At 51.7% G+C, this 15,233-nt stretch overlaps 1 protein-coding gene across 5 annotated transcripts in view; it reads right to left on the bottom strand.

Annotated features, from left to right (window-relative positions):
* The window catches only part of UBE2O (ubiquitin conjugating enzyme E2 O), a 65,023-nt gene that overhangs the window by 8,176 nt on the left and 41,614 nt on the right, over positions 1–15,233 (bottom strand). For 2 of the 5 annotated variants that reach the window (XM_023651968.2, XM_023651970.2), the window contains 9 exons: positions 6,304–6,363; positions 6,077–6,187; positions 3,761–3,858; positions 3,175–3,238; positions 2,311–2,454; positions 1,751–1,860; positions 1,459–1,609; positions 725–1,197; positions 100–254 (listed from right to left, as the gene is read on the bottom strand). In XM_023651968.2, coding sequence (XP_023507736.1) covers positions 100–254; positions 725–1,197; positions 1,459–1,609; positions 1,751–1,860; positions 2,311–2,454; positions 3,175–3,238; positions 3,761–3,858; positions 6,077–6,187; positions 6,304–6,363 — 1,366 coding nt within the window. Of the gene's footprint in view, positions 1–99; positions 255–724; positions 1,198–1,458; positions 1,610–1,750; positions 1,861–2,310; positions 2,455–3,174; positions 3,239–3,760; positions 3,859–6,076; positions 6,188–6,303; positions 6,364–6,721; positions 6,910–15,233 lie in introns of those variants that run through there. The other 3 variants (XM_070226856.1, XM_070226855.1, XM_023651969.2) reach the window with 3 other exon arrangements.

Here is a 15,233-nt window from a genome sequence, read left to right as displayed (position 1 = left end):
AAAAGAGTAGTCTCCTCCCTGACCCTGAGAGCTCTGGCCCATTCTTCCCAAGCCCCGCCTGGGCCCTCAGCAGGGACAGCCTCCTGGAGCTGGCACTACCTCGCTTGTCCACCACGAAGTCTCCGGGGCAGAACTCATTGTTGTCCAGGTGGTGCACGGGGAAGAGGTCATTGGAGCGGATGTTGCACTCCACAGAGCCATCCTGCCACATCACGTCTGCTGAGGTCATCGTGGTCACCACCTCCACCGCCACCCTGCAGGGCAGAACCAGTGAGCCAGGCCACACAAAACACTTCCCAGAGGAAAGGGCAGATACTCTTTCTACTCCTCCCTCTCTGTGGGGCTGGTAACCTGAAACTCTTAATCTCAGGCAAGAAGGAAGAAAAACAGGTCAGTAGATGCTTACTTGCAATTCCCATGCCCTGCGACCTCCTGAGAGTGGCCCCATTTGGGAAAGCTCAAGTGAACGTGATCCCAGAGGCCAGACTCGGGGCCAACGCCACCATCCCACCGTTCACCCCACTCCCAGATCTCTTCCTGCCACCCAGGCCAACCCTAGACACCTACGCCGTCTTGGCTGGGCATCCCTCAGCCTTTACAGGACTTGCAGACCATGTGTCACACTTGTGTGCGTGTGAGCCCAACTGCACACATGTGTCTCACCAAGGAGACAGTCTCAGGATGGACACTCAGCCGGAAAGGAGGGGGTGCCCTCTGGGTTTACCTGTCCCCCGGCTTGAAGTCGCGAGTGATTTTATTCTTCTTTCGCTTGTGTTTTCGCTTTAAGTTCTTGATAGACAAGGGGATGCTCTTTTTGCGACTTGTGCCACTGCCACTTTGGGAGGAGGTGGTGGAGCTGGCAGAGGAGGTCACCGAGCTGGTGTCATCCGTGTCGTCAGCAGCCTCGTCATCTGCATCCTGCTCTGCCGAGTGCAGCCTGTCGTCTCCGCCTTCCTTCAGCAGGAAGGGGGGCAGCTGCTCGCCCGCCTCCGGGGCTTCCTCTGGGCCCTCATCCTGCATCTCCACCGGGCTGGCAGACCCATCGGGCGTCTCCTCAGGACTGGCAGACCCTGTTTCACTCTTGGCTCTGGCCCCCCCTTTCTTGCCTGGGTCCTCCATGGAATGGTCCCTGGAGCACTGGGTGTCCGGGGAACAAGACATGATCCTCACAACCTGCTTCTTCAATAGGCGCTTCACCTGTGAGGGCACAGCAGGGAGGGCGGCAGCTGTGGAGAGCAGGGCTGACATGGCTCTGCGCTGGGCATACGGGACACCCAGGCAGGCCTGACCCCAGGCAGCTTGGTCTGAGGAGGGGGACAGCTATACACACCTAAGTGGCCTGCAAGGGTCATCAGGGCTGCCCCCCAAGGCCTAAAGCACAGACTGTCCTTCTTGGCTGCGGAAATGGCTCAAGGCCAGTTCCTCAAACGCCCACCAACCCCAACCCCAAGGACATACCTTCTTGGCCATAGAGCCCTCCCCCTGGGCGCAGAGTTTTTCTGGACATTCACAGGCAATCTTGGCCGGCTCTACCTTGGCTGGGAAGACATACAGACAGCGCTCCCCAAGCTGCCGCTGAGCATGGTCAAAGCATCCGAGACGCTTCACCCTGGGAGGGGAGAGGGAAGAGAAGCAGGGGCTGGGCCAGCAGTGTTCTCAGCCCTCAACGCACCTGTGACTTTAACCCAGACACTTGCTCAGGGCGTGACCCTGGGGTTGTGGGAGTGGGTGGCACACTAGAACCACTCACCTGCCTAGGTTTTCCTGGGTGATGACAGAGGGCGGGGGGCTGACGCTGTCCGTGCCCCCTGGACAGAAACTCTTGGTAATCCACGTGACTTTCAGCTCCACAACCTGCACCTGGAGATGGTGGGTGGGACAGGGCCACAGTCAGCAGGCTGGAACGGCTCTCTCTGTAAGCAGCTGCCCAGAGCTCACCCAATCTCCGGAGCAGGAAAGCAGGCCTTCATAGTGTAGCACCAAGTACGACACCCTCAGAACAGCCCCCACCTGTACCTATGGCCCCACCCCAGGATCACCATCAGTCAGGGTCCAGTGGACCTGCCACTCGCCACTCTCCCACCCTGCTTAGCCTAGGCCAGTCAGGCCGGGGGACACCTGCCTACTGATCACCCCATGACCACAGCCTGGGTTCCCTTTATCCTCACAACCCTTTCAGATCAACAGGGCCCAGATGCTGAATAGCAGGGCTTAGCCTTCAGAGTAGGGAAGGAAGGCGTGGGCAGTAGCTCACGTCCAGGTGGAGGTCGAGGACTCTGACCCCACCCCTCACTCGTCCCCAGCCCCTACCTCTTCCACCACCACTCGGAACTTGCTCTTGGTGCTGAGCACTGGCTTGACCCCCGAGAGCCACTGGACGCTGGAGAAGATCTTGGAGGGGCCGATGAGCACCTGGCCCGGGTAGAAGCCATAGGAATCATCAAAAAAGAGACCCTGTAGGATTTGGGGCCAGAAGAAAGTCCTTGTGAGCAATGCCTCCTCAGGGAAGGTGCTCTCTGCACCTGCCCCCCACTCCTCCCCTGCCCCCGCTCGCCCCACATCTGCACCCCCCCACAGGCTGAAACAAATCTTAAGACTCCAGAGCAGCACCTCTCAACCTAAGGTGCCTATAAATCACCTGGAATCTTCTTAAAATGCGTATTTGACTCACTTCTGTTTCTAACAAGCTCTCAGGCCACGTGAATGTTGTTTGTCAAGGGGTGACACTTTGAGGACTAAAGCTCTAGAGGGCAGGGGTCCCCAAACTTCTTTGATCATATACACTCCCGCAAGTATACTTGTTACAAATTGTGTCTGATACTACTGTTCTACAACATCAGATTGTAGTAAAATACTGCATACATTCCAAGACAGAAAAACACAGATTTTTAAAAGAACGAGCTAAAAAGTTAACAAAATGCAAAGAAAAGTTTCAATACTTTCTGCTCACACCCAAACTTTTAGACCTTTCGGTACACACTGCCCCCTTCTCTAGGAAACTGCTCTGCCTAGAAGCAGCACTTAGCCTGGGCCAGCTCCAAGCTCTCTGCTAAGAAGTCCTCCTTCCCATGCAGTCCTGAGGGCTAAGGAAAATGAGGCTGGTGCCCCTCTGAAGCCCACCCTGCAAGAAGCCTCCCCCAAGCCGAGAAGCCTGCCCGGGTGGAGCAAACGAACCGAGTCGCTGACGTGTGGGCAGACATCATAGAGCTTGGCGCCATCTTCTGTGTTCATGGAGCACCTGAAACAGTGAACAGGGGCTTGGTCTCCAGGAGGGCACCATGACTGAGTCTCAGGGGAGACATGGCAGCCAGGTCACAGTTTGGTGCTGATCAATATCAAAAGGAGTTATCCAGAGGCATGAAATGTCGGCATGCCCCCAAATGGCACAATTTGGATCTTTCTGCAGCTCGGCCTCTGCACTGGTACAAGTGACTCTCCTAAAACGAACGAGACGCTGACTCCATATCTGAGGGCTAGCCACCATTACAGTGTCTAAAATAAAACATCAGCCCCAGCAGATATACTAAATAATAATGCTTCTCTCCCCAAGCCAAGAGAGAACAAAGAACAGAAAGTGAGTGAGACAATTAGGCCAGAACAATAAGGAGACCATCCCACGGTCAGGCTGCAAATGCCTGCAGCACCTGCCAGGGCGCTCGATGAAACCCGTCCTCACAGGCCGTGAGAAAACGCCCTTCTCCCCTCCTTGTGGCAGGCTGCCACTGCGGAGCGGACGGCTCCTCTATGGTGAGCCACGTACCTGGCACCGTTGGACAGCTTCAGGATGATCTGGTTCTTCAAGTCATACACCTTCCCCAGCCAGCAGTCATAGGCAATGTAGTCCCCATACATGAAGGGCTGCAGACCAAGGGGACAGGGGTGTGAGAGACCACAGATGACACTGGTACCCAGGGCACCAATTCCTCTTTGCCCCACTGAGACAGAGCAGGAAGGATCTAGATAGCTTACTGCCTGGGCCAGTCAGCTACTGGACTTAAACTGCTACAACAGGCCTCCCTCCAAGTTCTAAGCTGTATCCCAACACCCCTTCCCAGTGAGGAAGAGGAGGAGGTGGTGGGGGGCTGCCTGGTGGTGATGGAGAGTCATGCAGGGGCCTGACAGCATCCAAGGACATACGACTCTTGGTGGGAACAGGCCGGGGAGGTGGTAGGTGGAGGTTGGTTATGTGGATAAATAAGTAAAGTAATTTAAGTAAATAAATAAATATGCTGAGGCTATCAAAGGCCAAGTTGCTCACTGTTGGGGAAGGTACTCACTAATATAGAATGGGGAAAGAGAGAAAGAATCTGAGGTGTTAAAATGGAATTAGAGGTATCAGGATGAAGTCATATTTTAATGCATACATGGAATAGGTATTGACAAATTTAGATGTGTATGTGTCTAAACGTATCACATAGAGTCACGAGCTATATAATGATGCTTTGGTCAATGACGGATCACATATACGACGGTGGTCCTGTAAGATACTGTAGAGCTTAGCTGTGTAGTAGGCTGTACCATCTAAGTTTGCGTAAGTGCACTCTATGATGTACACCCAACAACAAGTTCGCCTAAGGACAGATTTCTCAGAACGTATCCCTGTCGTTAAGCAATGCATGACTCTACATGCATTTCCTAGTGCTGTCTTAAAATGGACTAGTAGCAATTAGTACATCTAACATGCATCCACATCTTGGTTTTTAAAATACCATTCTCCTCTGAAAGAAACTAAGGCTCCTTGGAGAAACAGCTTATTCTAGGGCTGGATCAGCAAAAAGATGGAAAGTAAGAAGATGCTTAAAAAAAAGAACACAATGGGGACATGTCAAAAAGACATAGATCCAGCTTGAAGGAGTGCCTCCTAGCCAAATCTGGGATACTTGAAGCCATAAAATGAATAATGGTAGCAATGGATTACAACCAATTGAATAAAAGAGGAATTTCTGAGTCCATACTGATGTAAAAAATGACCAAATAAATCAAGGGGGCAGAAGGTAAAGCTCTTCCGTACAGTAGAATGCTAACTAATAAAACGAGGAGGGAACAATGGAGTCATAAAGTTACCAGTTAGTGACCATGAGAGTGCCGGGCTGATTCAGGTGGGAACTATTAATGGAGGCTAAGGCTGGCGGATTGCGGTTTGACAAGTAACAGGTTACTGACACAATCCTGTAATATCTCCCCACAAGAGATAATCACTGACAAAGTGGAAAACGCTGACTTGATATGGAGAGGCACGGCACATCCCACACAACCAGAGATCAAGGTAAGCATTCCCCTGGTGCGGCCACTGGACGCTACGGGCCAGGAAAGAGTTCAATGGCATTTATGGGGCAGTCCTGCCAAGAATTCAGGGCCTGAGGCTGGTCAAGAGGAAATATCAGAGAGCTCCATGCTCAGGGTCATCCAATGGAAGGTATGAGGATATGGAAGACAAAGCAAGACTGAAGAACTGTTCCAGAATGCAGGAATGAGAGTTGACAACTGAATGGGGTCTGTGGGTGGGACAGTAATATATCAGTGCTGATTTCCAAAATCGGGGACTGAAGAGTGGTTATAGGACAGTGTTTTTGTTTTGGGGAGATACACATTGTGGTATTTAGTGGTCATCGGACGTCACATCTGCAGTTTGCTCTCAAATGTTTCAGAAAAAAGACTAGTGAGAGAAGATGTGGAGAAGGAGGGAGGGAAGGTGATAGAGCAAACGGGGTAAAATGGTAACAGCTGAGGAACCTGGGTGATACAGGGGACATAACTTAGAACTTTCCAGTTAAGTTTGAAATCATTTAAAAAACAAATTATTGAAAAGAAATTTGTTTAAAAAAAAAGTGTTAAGAGGAGAAAGGAAACTAGGTAAAAGGAAATGACACCTGCAATCTATGCTGGAGACATCAGGACACATCTGACCTCATGTCTATTTGGCTTACTCACAAGAAGCAGCAATCAGCCTTCAAGGGAGTGAGCTGACCACTGTACTTTGCTGTCTGACCTGGAAGGTGCAGTGCTGGTGTGCTGTGGAGAGGACTGGAGAACAGAGAGGAAAATCAGCAGAGGGCAGGTGGGTGGGGTAGCTCACCCAGATGTGCTGGAGGTCCTTGCTGTTGACAGGATAGATGATGCAGTTGGTGCCGATGAGCTTGACAGCGCAGTCGATGCTGACGTCTATTACGGTGCCGCATTGACTGTCCTGGGGAGGAGAAGGCATCCAGGCCCGCGCAGGCGCACAGCGCCAACCGCCATGGGAGACCCGGCCCAGACAATCCCCAGGCAACCCCCCACCAGGGGTGGGGATGCAGGACTCACAGTGGATCGCATGTGCCGGACCACATCCCGAGGCACCACAGAGCGGTCCTCTAGTTTTAGCTGTGAAAGAAAACGCAGGTGTGAGAGGACGGCCTCTGGAGTCACTATAGAATACATTTTTCTTCCAGCTTCTTAGAGGAGGGTGACAGACATACAGCTAAGTGCACAAATCCTAAGTGCTGAGCTCAATTTTCACAAACTGCACACACTTCCTAACAGTAGCCAGATCAAGAGACAGAACTCCAGGCGCTACCTCCCCCACCGAAGGCAAACGCTGTGGTTACTGGAGGTGACGCCGATCATACTGAAAAGTGTGGCAAAATGACAGATCACATAAGGCTTCATTTAAATGAAAGATTCAACAGCCCTGTTCTACAGAGAGCAAAACATTTTGCTATGAGTGAAATCCCTTTTCTACCTTCTGCAAGTGCCTGCCCTCCAACCCTGCTGTGGAGTGCTGCGTAAAGAGTGGGGTGGAGGCGGAGCATGACACGGCGCTGCGTGGGGCATCCTGAAGCCCACTATCACCCGACACCACCTTCTAATCTGGGCTATCCTTCCTGACCAGCCGCAGCCTGCTCCTTATCTACAGCGCTGCGGAGGACTGCAGGCTGCTGAGTAACGCTCAGGACAGCCAGCTTTTGGAGCCTGGCCAGCGGCATAGTGAGCATCTGACCCGTCCCTCCACAAACATCCAGCAGCAGCCCCTATGAAAGGATAGCCTGGGCCTCATGAGAGCCGCCCCCTCCCTCTGCCGGGTACCGCATCCCCCCTCCAACAGCCCAGCTGGGAGACGGTTCTCCACCTGGCCAGCGTGTCTTCTTTGCTGGTTCCCTACACCTGGGGCTGCTCCTCTGAGTTCTTCACTGAGTCACGCTAACAGGTCTCTGTGACTGCCCACCTCCACGACCCCAAACCACAGGGGTGGAAGAACTGTTCTCTCAACCACCACCACCACCCAACTGAAGACTCCTCAAGCTCACTCTCTCCACTCCAAGCCCTGGGGCATGGAGAGGTGACCTCTATGGAAGGAGAACTGAGATACTAAAAAGGAAGACACGGGCTCAAGGTCACCAAGATTTTGGCAATGACTAAGACAGACTCTGCTATTAGTTACATTTGACTTACAAAAAGTAAAGGGGGAAGCAATGGGCTTTGCCAACAACAAGCAACGGGGATTTTCCTACAGGGAACCAAGATGAGAGCGAGCCCAGCCGTTAAACAGGCACTTACACGTGGCAGCCCTGAAACCGCAGGCAAATCACTCACGTCCACATGTATGAAAGGGGGTGACAGCAGCCATCTCCAAATGGTTGCGGGGATTAAGAAGGCAGTGAAAGCACAGAGGGTCAGAGGCACCTGGCACACAGGAAGAGCTCAGCAAACGACAGCTGTGATCACCCTATCTGACTCCATTGTCTCCCAGGGCTTAGGCTGAAGACCCTCTGAGCTCAGTCTTTTATTCCTTCTGCTCAGAGATCCCAGGAGGCTGCAAGGGGCCACTTGGAGCTCTCTAAGTAAGGCTGTACTGGGATCACAGTGCCACTTTTCTAACTCAAACAGCTTCCTATCCTGTAACTCTGTGCTCAATTCTCTAGTCTGGGACATAGTGTTTTCTGTGCTGTCCCACCCTATCTCAAACATCTGCTCCCATTTTAGACTTCAAAAAGCCACAACTGCAGGTCTTTCCAAGTTGCCACAGAAACCGGAAGTTGCAGTGATGGGAAATGCAGTGAGAGAGGGACCGCGCCATGTGGGGCGGGAGGGGATGTCATCCAGGGGGCACAAGTTGCCTTGCCTACTCAGGGATCACTGAGAAGAGACTCAAATTGAGTCTACAGATCATGTCCTGACCTTGGCATTTGTGTTGGTCCCCAAGAGAGCTGACAGGAAAGGAAGGGAGTGGCACGGGCACAGACTCTAGATCAGTGCAGTCTTTGGTGGGACACTGCCCAGCCCTGTGGCCATGGGACACTGCTCCTGAGGGCTTTGGGGAAACTGAGGCTCCTGCTCTAAGGCTGAAGCAGGAACAACACAGCTAGTGAAAGCTGGCATTCACTGAAGGCCAGGGGCAGGTTTTCTCCTTCCTCCCTTTGTAGAACCTCTGCCAAAGTTGGCAGGGCAGGCAGTTCCCAGCGTTATCGAGAGAGGGAGCCTGGTTGGCTAACGTGGTCTTCTGATGTGGCCCTCCTGACCTGCACCTAGCCTTTCGCCAGAGTATGACTGAACTCCACTGTACAGCTTGGTGTCCAGGCTCCTCTAATCTTCCATGACAGGGCCTTCTCCAAAGCCCTGGCCATGCTGGGAGCAGAGTGGGAGTGGCAGAGAGAAGAAAGGAGTGTGGTGGCCACCATTCTGGCTACATTCCCTTCCCTTGGGAATTCCAAAAAAAATAAGAAAAAGGTACCTGGAAGGGCTTAGGAAGACTTGCAAGGATCTTCATTGTCTTTACAAGTTTCCCTCCCAGTTCCCTATATGCCACTCGTACTGGGCACTGCCTTTCTCCAAATAAGCCAGTGCCTCTCCACTGAACAGTTACTTTCAGCATCCTCCTTTCCTCTCCCTGCTCCCGTCACGGGCTACCTGCATCACAAAGGCCTTCAGTATCCTCATTTTGGAAGGAACCTCTGTGCTCCAAGGGGCTCAGGCACTCTGGAGTCCTCTGCCTTGTGCTAACAGGATGACCGGTGTTTATCATGCTCCAGGACTTTTTTAGACACTTAATGTATTTTAACCTGTGAAATCCTCCACAACTCTATGAAGTATAATGAAGTATACTATTATTGTCATTCCCATTTCACAGATAAGTAAACTGAGACAGAGAATAATAAGTAACTTGTTCACAGTCACACAGCTCCTAAGTGGTGAAGCTGGGACTTGAACTCAGGCAGTATGGCTCCAGAGTCCATTCTCTTAGCGACATAAAAAGCTCATTCCTCCCCAAAGCTGCAGAGATAAGAATAGAGTAAAACATATTTCTGGCTGGTCCACACATTCTAAAAGATAGTGATTCTTCTCCTGGCTATAAAAGCAACACATGCTCTACTCATTTCTGGGGTATGTGGAAGGCAGCTGTTGTGGCCTCTCACTGCGGATGTCATCAGGGCCCTGAGTGTCTGCCGAGGCCTCCAGGTGGGAGAAGCCGCGGGGTTTCAGCAATTTGCCCTCTTCTTATCCCACTTGAAAAGATCAAGGACCCAGACGAACGGCATCAGACACCCCATGAGGCTAACACTAGAGGGCAGTGTGCCTGCTTTGTGAAAATAGATTGTAGGGCAAGACAGCCATGAAACAGGACCGTATCTTCTGTTAGGTGCGCCCTGAGAGTAGTTTAAAAAAACTGTTACCAGGGTGGGATCTGAGGTGGCAGGTGGATAGATTTCAACTGTCATCATAGGCTCTGAAATTGTGAACAACCTCTGAGGTGGTGAACTATTAACATTTCTTGAGGGAGAGATGTAGCTATCAGAGGTTTCTGGACAGAAAAAAAAGAAAAGAAACACAACACACAAAAATGTTAAAGTGTCTCTGAGTGAGGAGGGGCTATAAGTGGTTTTTAAACATGGACACGTGCCACTTTGGACACTTTTGTGACCTGACTGTAGGACGTGCCTGGTGGAACCCAAGAACCAACAGCTTTTGCTCTCACTGCCTGCTCTGGAAACAAGAGCATCCAACACCACATCTGCCCTCCATGGAGAGGGATTCTGGCACCTGCTCTGGGGGAGGAGAGCCAGGCTTTACAGAGGAGTTCACTCATCTGAGCAATGATGACCGAGCACCTTCCACACACCAGGCGCTGGGCAGATAAGTGCCTGCTCTCGCAAAGCTGACATTCTAGAGCAGCGGAGGAGACAGACACGTACACACACAGGTCAAGTGGTGCTAAGTGCCATGCAGAAAAACAAGGCAATACAGAGTATATGTGTGAGAGAGACTGGTAATGGGAGGGGAGCACGAGTGAGTTATTCAAGTGGGTGGTCAGGAAAGGCCACTCCAAGGTGACATTTGACCAGAGATCTGAGTATCTGAGTACAATAAGGGACTGAGTCTTCCAACCAGAGAGAAGAGTTGCCATAAAGACCCTGGATGGAGTGTGCCTCCAGTGTTCGATGACTAGCAAAGAGGCCAGTAGGGCTGCGGCAGAGCAAGCTCCCAAGAGAGTGAAGGAGATGAGGCTGAGTCGTTCAGGTCGTAGAGGCAGAACCACAGGAAGGACTTGAGATTGCTTCCTGAGCAAGACGGAAGCCCCAGCAGGGCTCTGACCAGAGGGCGTAGGTGACTGGATGTTAAAAGGACCATCTGGCTGTTGGGCAGAGAACGTGCTGTAGAGGGGGGAAGGAAACCAGATAGCCTAGTGGTTCTCAACTGGGGCAACTTTGCTCCCTGGAGGACAGCTGGAACGTCTGGAGACATTTTTCGTTGTCAGAACTGGGGAAAAGGGCTTCTGGTATACAGTGGGTAGAGGCCAGGGATGCTGCTAAACATCCGACTACGCACAGGACAGCCCCCTACGACAAAGACTGATCCGGCCCAAAGCATCAGCAATGCCAACGCTGAGAAGCCCTGAGGCTGTTCCTTGGCCGGTGGCACTGAGGCCAGAGCAGTGGGTGAAAGGATCACCCTCCAGATACAAGGAAGGTAGAGCTAATGAGGTGCTTCAAGTCGGAAAGCAATACAAGGGCAAGAGAAGGAGTGGAGGGCAATTTTGGGGAGAAGGTAACATGGCAGAGAGGCTGGGCACTTCCATCCCACCCCCATTTGAGCTCCAAGGAGCTCTGCCCCGGCCAGAAGAACCACTCTCCTCCCCTTGCCCCCCACTGCCCGAGGTGCACGCTGTTCCCCCGAGCTGCACTCTCGGGGCCCATCACTGACAACACAGCAGGAGAAACACACTGGTCTTGTGACTCTTGGTCTAGACCCTCCTTCATGACATTGCTCATGCCTGAACTGGAAGAACCCAAATTCACTGTACAAAAATGTTTCAAGGACCGAAAAGGCAAACTGAGGCTGATCAATAGGTTGAAAATACAAGGAAGATGATACAAGAAGCTACTTTCAAGTGGATTTGAATGTCACATCCCCCGTAGGACCAGGTAGCCCTAACGGCTAGCCTGCTCAGTGGACGCCAAGCTCTTGCTCTACAGGAAAAAAGGCAGCTTCACACCTGGTCACTAGCACCAGCATCCAATACACTAACGGGACTCCTAGTGCAAGAGGGGAAGCGGCAGGAAGTCCAGGAAAAGGCAAAGGAGGGGCCTTCAAGGTGCCTAAGCATTTGTGTCAAGGCTGGAGGCCATGAACCCGTCACTATCATCTCCTGTCAAACTCTGAGGAAAGCCAAAACATAGAGGAGGCGATGTGGGTGTTCTCCTTCAGCCCCACAGGAAAAAACCAACCCAGTCTTTTCTGGGAGTAAGTGATGTCATCACTACCAGACCTTCCACTGACAAGTGGGAGTAGCCTCAAACAAAAAGGTCCAGCATTGTGCCAAGCCCCCAGTGGGGCTTAATAAATAGTCTAGGATCACAAGGACAAGCTGGCTGCCAGCCCCACGCTGTGCCCATGGTGTGTGGGAACAGCTTGCAGTGGCCCCCGGGTTGGGTTTATACTCAGACTGCGGATTTACCTTCACCAGACTGAGCCAGCCCCAAGACCTCCAGGAGCCTCATGGTGCTCAGTGAAGAAAACAGAATCTTTCTTTGGAAAAGAAAATCAAGCCACCCTGCTGCTTTGCCTGGCGAGCGGAAGGGAGGGGAGAGAAAAGTGGCCCAGCAGACACACGTAGGAATCAGGCTGTTTACCTAGGCCAGGACTCAAAGAACAGATTCTTGAAAGAAATATGAGGTCAGAGCAACACTGGAAATTTATAAGGCTTGCTGCTTCCTAAAGGGTATACTGTCCCTCCCACCCCTCATACAGCTTGAGCCATGTCTGAGTCTTAGACACAGTGGAAAAGGGTAAAACAGGTAAACGGGGCTTCCAATCGTGTTGGGGATCCCAAGGCCTCCTAACCAGGCCCTCTTACCCTACCTCAGCTGAGCTTGTAGACCCTGAAGAAGGTCCTTCTTGTTCTCCCGATGCTGTCCCTGAGCTTGAAGGGCCTGGCCATGCTGCCCATGGGTGCACTCCACTGTGAGACCCCACCTTACTGCGGTGGGGCAGCCCAGCTCTACTACAGCACAGAGATGGGTGGGGAGTGGGAAGGGAAGGGAAGGCCTAGCAACATTAACTCCCTCCCTCCAATGCAAATCCTACTTGGAGGCCGGAGGAGCTACTTACGCCAGATTTGAAAGTTTATCCCACAGTGTGGAATTCTGAAAAAGCTTTGGAAATCCTAGACTGGAATGCTCCCTAGAGCAGTGTTTTTCAAACTGTGAGTTGTGACCCATTAGTGGGTTATGAAATCAATTTAATGGGTCAGTGGGTCACGGCCAACATGGCGGGGGCGGTGGCAGAAAATATCTGAGTGCATCACACGCTTTAGGTGAGGCTCGGTAATTTTGAGAAAACTGTTCCAGGTGCATATATGATGTCTGTGTGCCCTGGACACACACGGATAAATGGATATTCCATGGTGGGTCACTTTCAAAAAGTTTGAGACCCCAACCCTACCTGTCTGCCCAGCTCTGCTGGTTCTCTCTGGTTAGGGTTTCCACTATTACATAGAGGGGAGAAATAGATCTCTTCTCATCAGAAGTTGGTCTGAAGCCAACAAACAAAAAACCCAGGATCTATACATTTACACACAGACACTGTGGGGGTGGGGAACTTTGAACTCTTTCTAACATTATTTAAAATGTCATTAAGTTTGCTTTCAGAACAGTAAAACAGGGAGCGGCAGGAGTTGGCACTGACTGTGGGTTGGAGCTGGGCTCCTCTTCCAGTTTCTTCCTAAGCTTGAGTTTCCAGCTCAGTCTGGATTGGGTGAATATGACTGGTCAATGATTCTAGCATATGCCAGTGTGAGGACTTTCTCAGAGAAGTTGACCATCATGTGGGTAAGCCCCTGACAACCCGGCAATCAGCAAGCTGCCCACCTGAGGACAGTGGTTTTACAAGCAAAACACAAATGGCCAGAGGGCCTCACACGCTTGGGGGAGGAGAGGGAGGGCAGCTGGAAATGGCTGGGCAGTGTGGAAGAAAAGACAAATGCTGGTGCCCCTAACTAGAAAATTCTGCCAACCACGTGATACAGAAACCATTGAACAGAAGCTCTGCTAAAACCAAACACTGAGGTCAATCAATTCAATCATTTTTCAGTGTTTTCTATAGATTCAGAGTGAGACAAGAACACAAATCTATAGGGCTGTGCCTTGGCTTTACAGAACTTACATTTAGATGGGGGACACAAAATGAAAATACCTGGAAACATTTATACAGAAGTAAATACACTGCTGAGTGGGCAGAGGGACAAAAATTCTAGTTTCTGGATGGCAGGTGGGGGAAGGCAGGCAGGGCCAGGCTGCATAGGAACTGTCCATCAGAGATGTAGGCAAGGGACACCCCCAACGCCACCACCATCATCTGCTTCAGATGAGATTCAGTCAACCGTCAGGGGAAGCCCCTTCCTGTCCCCAAGGACCCCTCTCTCTGACTGTACACTGCAGACCAGAAGCCTGCAACCAGGGCTGGGCACTGCAGTGGGGCTGCATCACTGCCTGGAAGCTGTAGCTGCAGCCTGCTAGCTTGCTGGAATGACTTGGAGGCACAGCCTACCCAAGGGGATAGAGACAGGGGACTGAGTCCAGCCGCCTGCTAAGTGAGGGGGAAGGATGGGGAGCTACACCTGGCAGCAGGTCAGCTGGAGCCTGGTCAGCAAAGCTGCGTCTCTGCAGATGCTGTGGTATCTGGGATGCAGCAAGAGCCAGCATGGAGGAAGAACCCAGCCCTCGCACCCTGTGTCTTGATCCGGGCTCACTGACCTGGCTTTAAAAAAGACAAAACAGCCCAGGACTCCTGGGTTTGAAGGGAGGGGACAAACGGGAAGCTTTAGGAAGAGAAGGCCTCTCTCCTCAAGAAGTACGACTAAAAGGTAGAAAAGTAAGGAGGATGATTTCACATGCTGTTCTTGCAGCTGGGCTGCTGTCCTGGGGCCGTTGGGCATCCCTGAGAGAAGGCAGGGAGTGCTCATGGCCTCAACACTGCCTTCCAGAGCCCCCACCCCCACAGGTCTGATGTCAGGTGAGTTCACAGAACGATGATCCATGCAGGGCGGAAATCACATCAACAGACCTTACTGAGCTCTTGTTGTGCAGGGAGGACCCCTGCAGGCTCTGCTTCTTCCAACCCTCATCACCCGAAGCGGGAGGCACCACTACTGTCTCTTTCACTTCAGAGACGAAGCCAGAGGCTTGGAGGGGTAAGTGACCTGCCTGACACCACCCCAGCACCAGAACTCCAGAGCCTCTCCTTCCTCATTTAGCATGTGTGGCCCTCCAGTATGGCCCTTGCTTCACCTGGAGCAATTAGAGCCATGCTGACACTCACAGCGTGTGGACCCTAACCAGCAGCCCCAGCATCTTCCAGAAGCTTGTGGAAACGCAAACTCTCAGGCCCCACCCCAGCCCTGTTGCCTTGGAATCCACGTGTTAACAAGATCTCCAGGAGACCTATGTGCACATAACCTGATCCTCACACAACAACGGCCCTTAGAGAGAGCAAGAGGATGGAGGGCCCCGCCCCAGGGTCACTGAGCAATCACACCCTCAGGATGGTATTCTGAAAACAGGAACTCTAAAAAAGTTCCTAAAGTGATTTTGATACAAATCCGCAAATCCTGGCTATTCTAATTGGCATTTTAAAGACAGCAAGGGAAGAAGAGAAATAGCTAAAATGGACTGTATCTGAGTCTAGTGGGGCAGGCCAGGCTCATTTTCAACTACAAGGGACCCCATGTGGAAGAAATACAACCTCTGCTTGTTTCTCAA

The sequence above is a fragment of the Equus caballus genome, chromosome 11, assembly GCF_041296265.1.
Source record: "Equus caballus isolate H_3958 breed thoroughbred chromosome 11, TB-T2T, whole genome shotgun sequence".
NCBI classification, from domain to species: Eukaryota; Metazoa; Chordata; class Mammalia; order Perissodactyla; family Equidae; genus Equus; species Equus caballus.
Note: the sequence above shows the minus strand (reverse complement) of the source record. Positions and strands in the feature narration are given on the sequence as shown.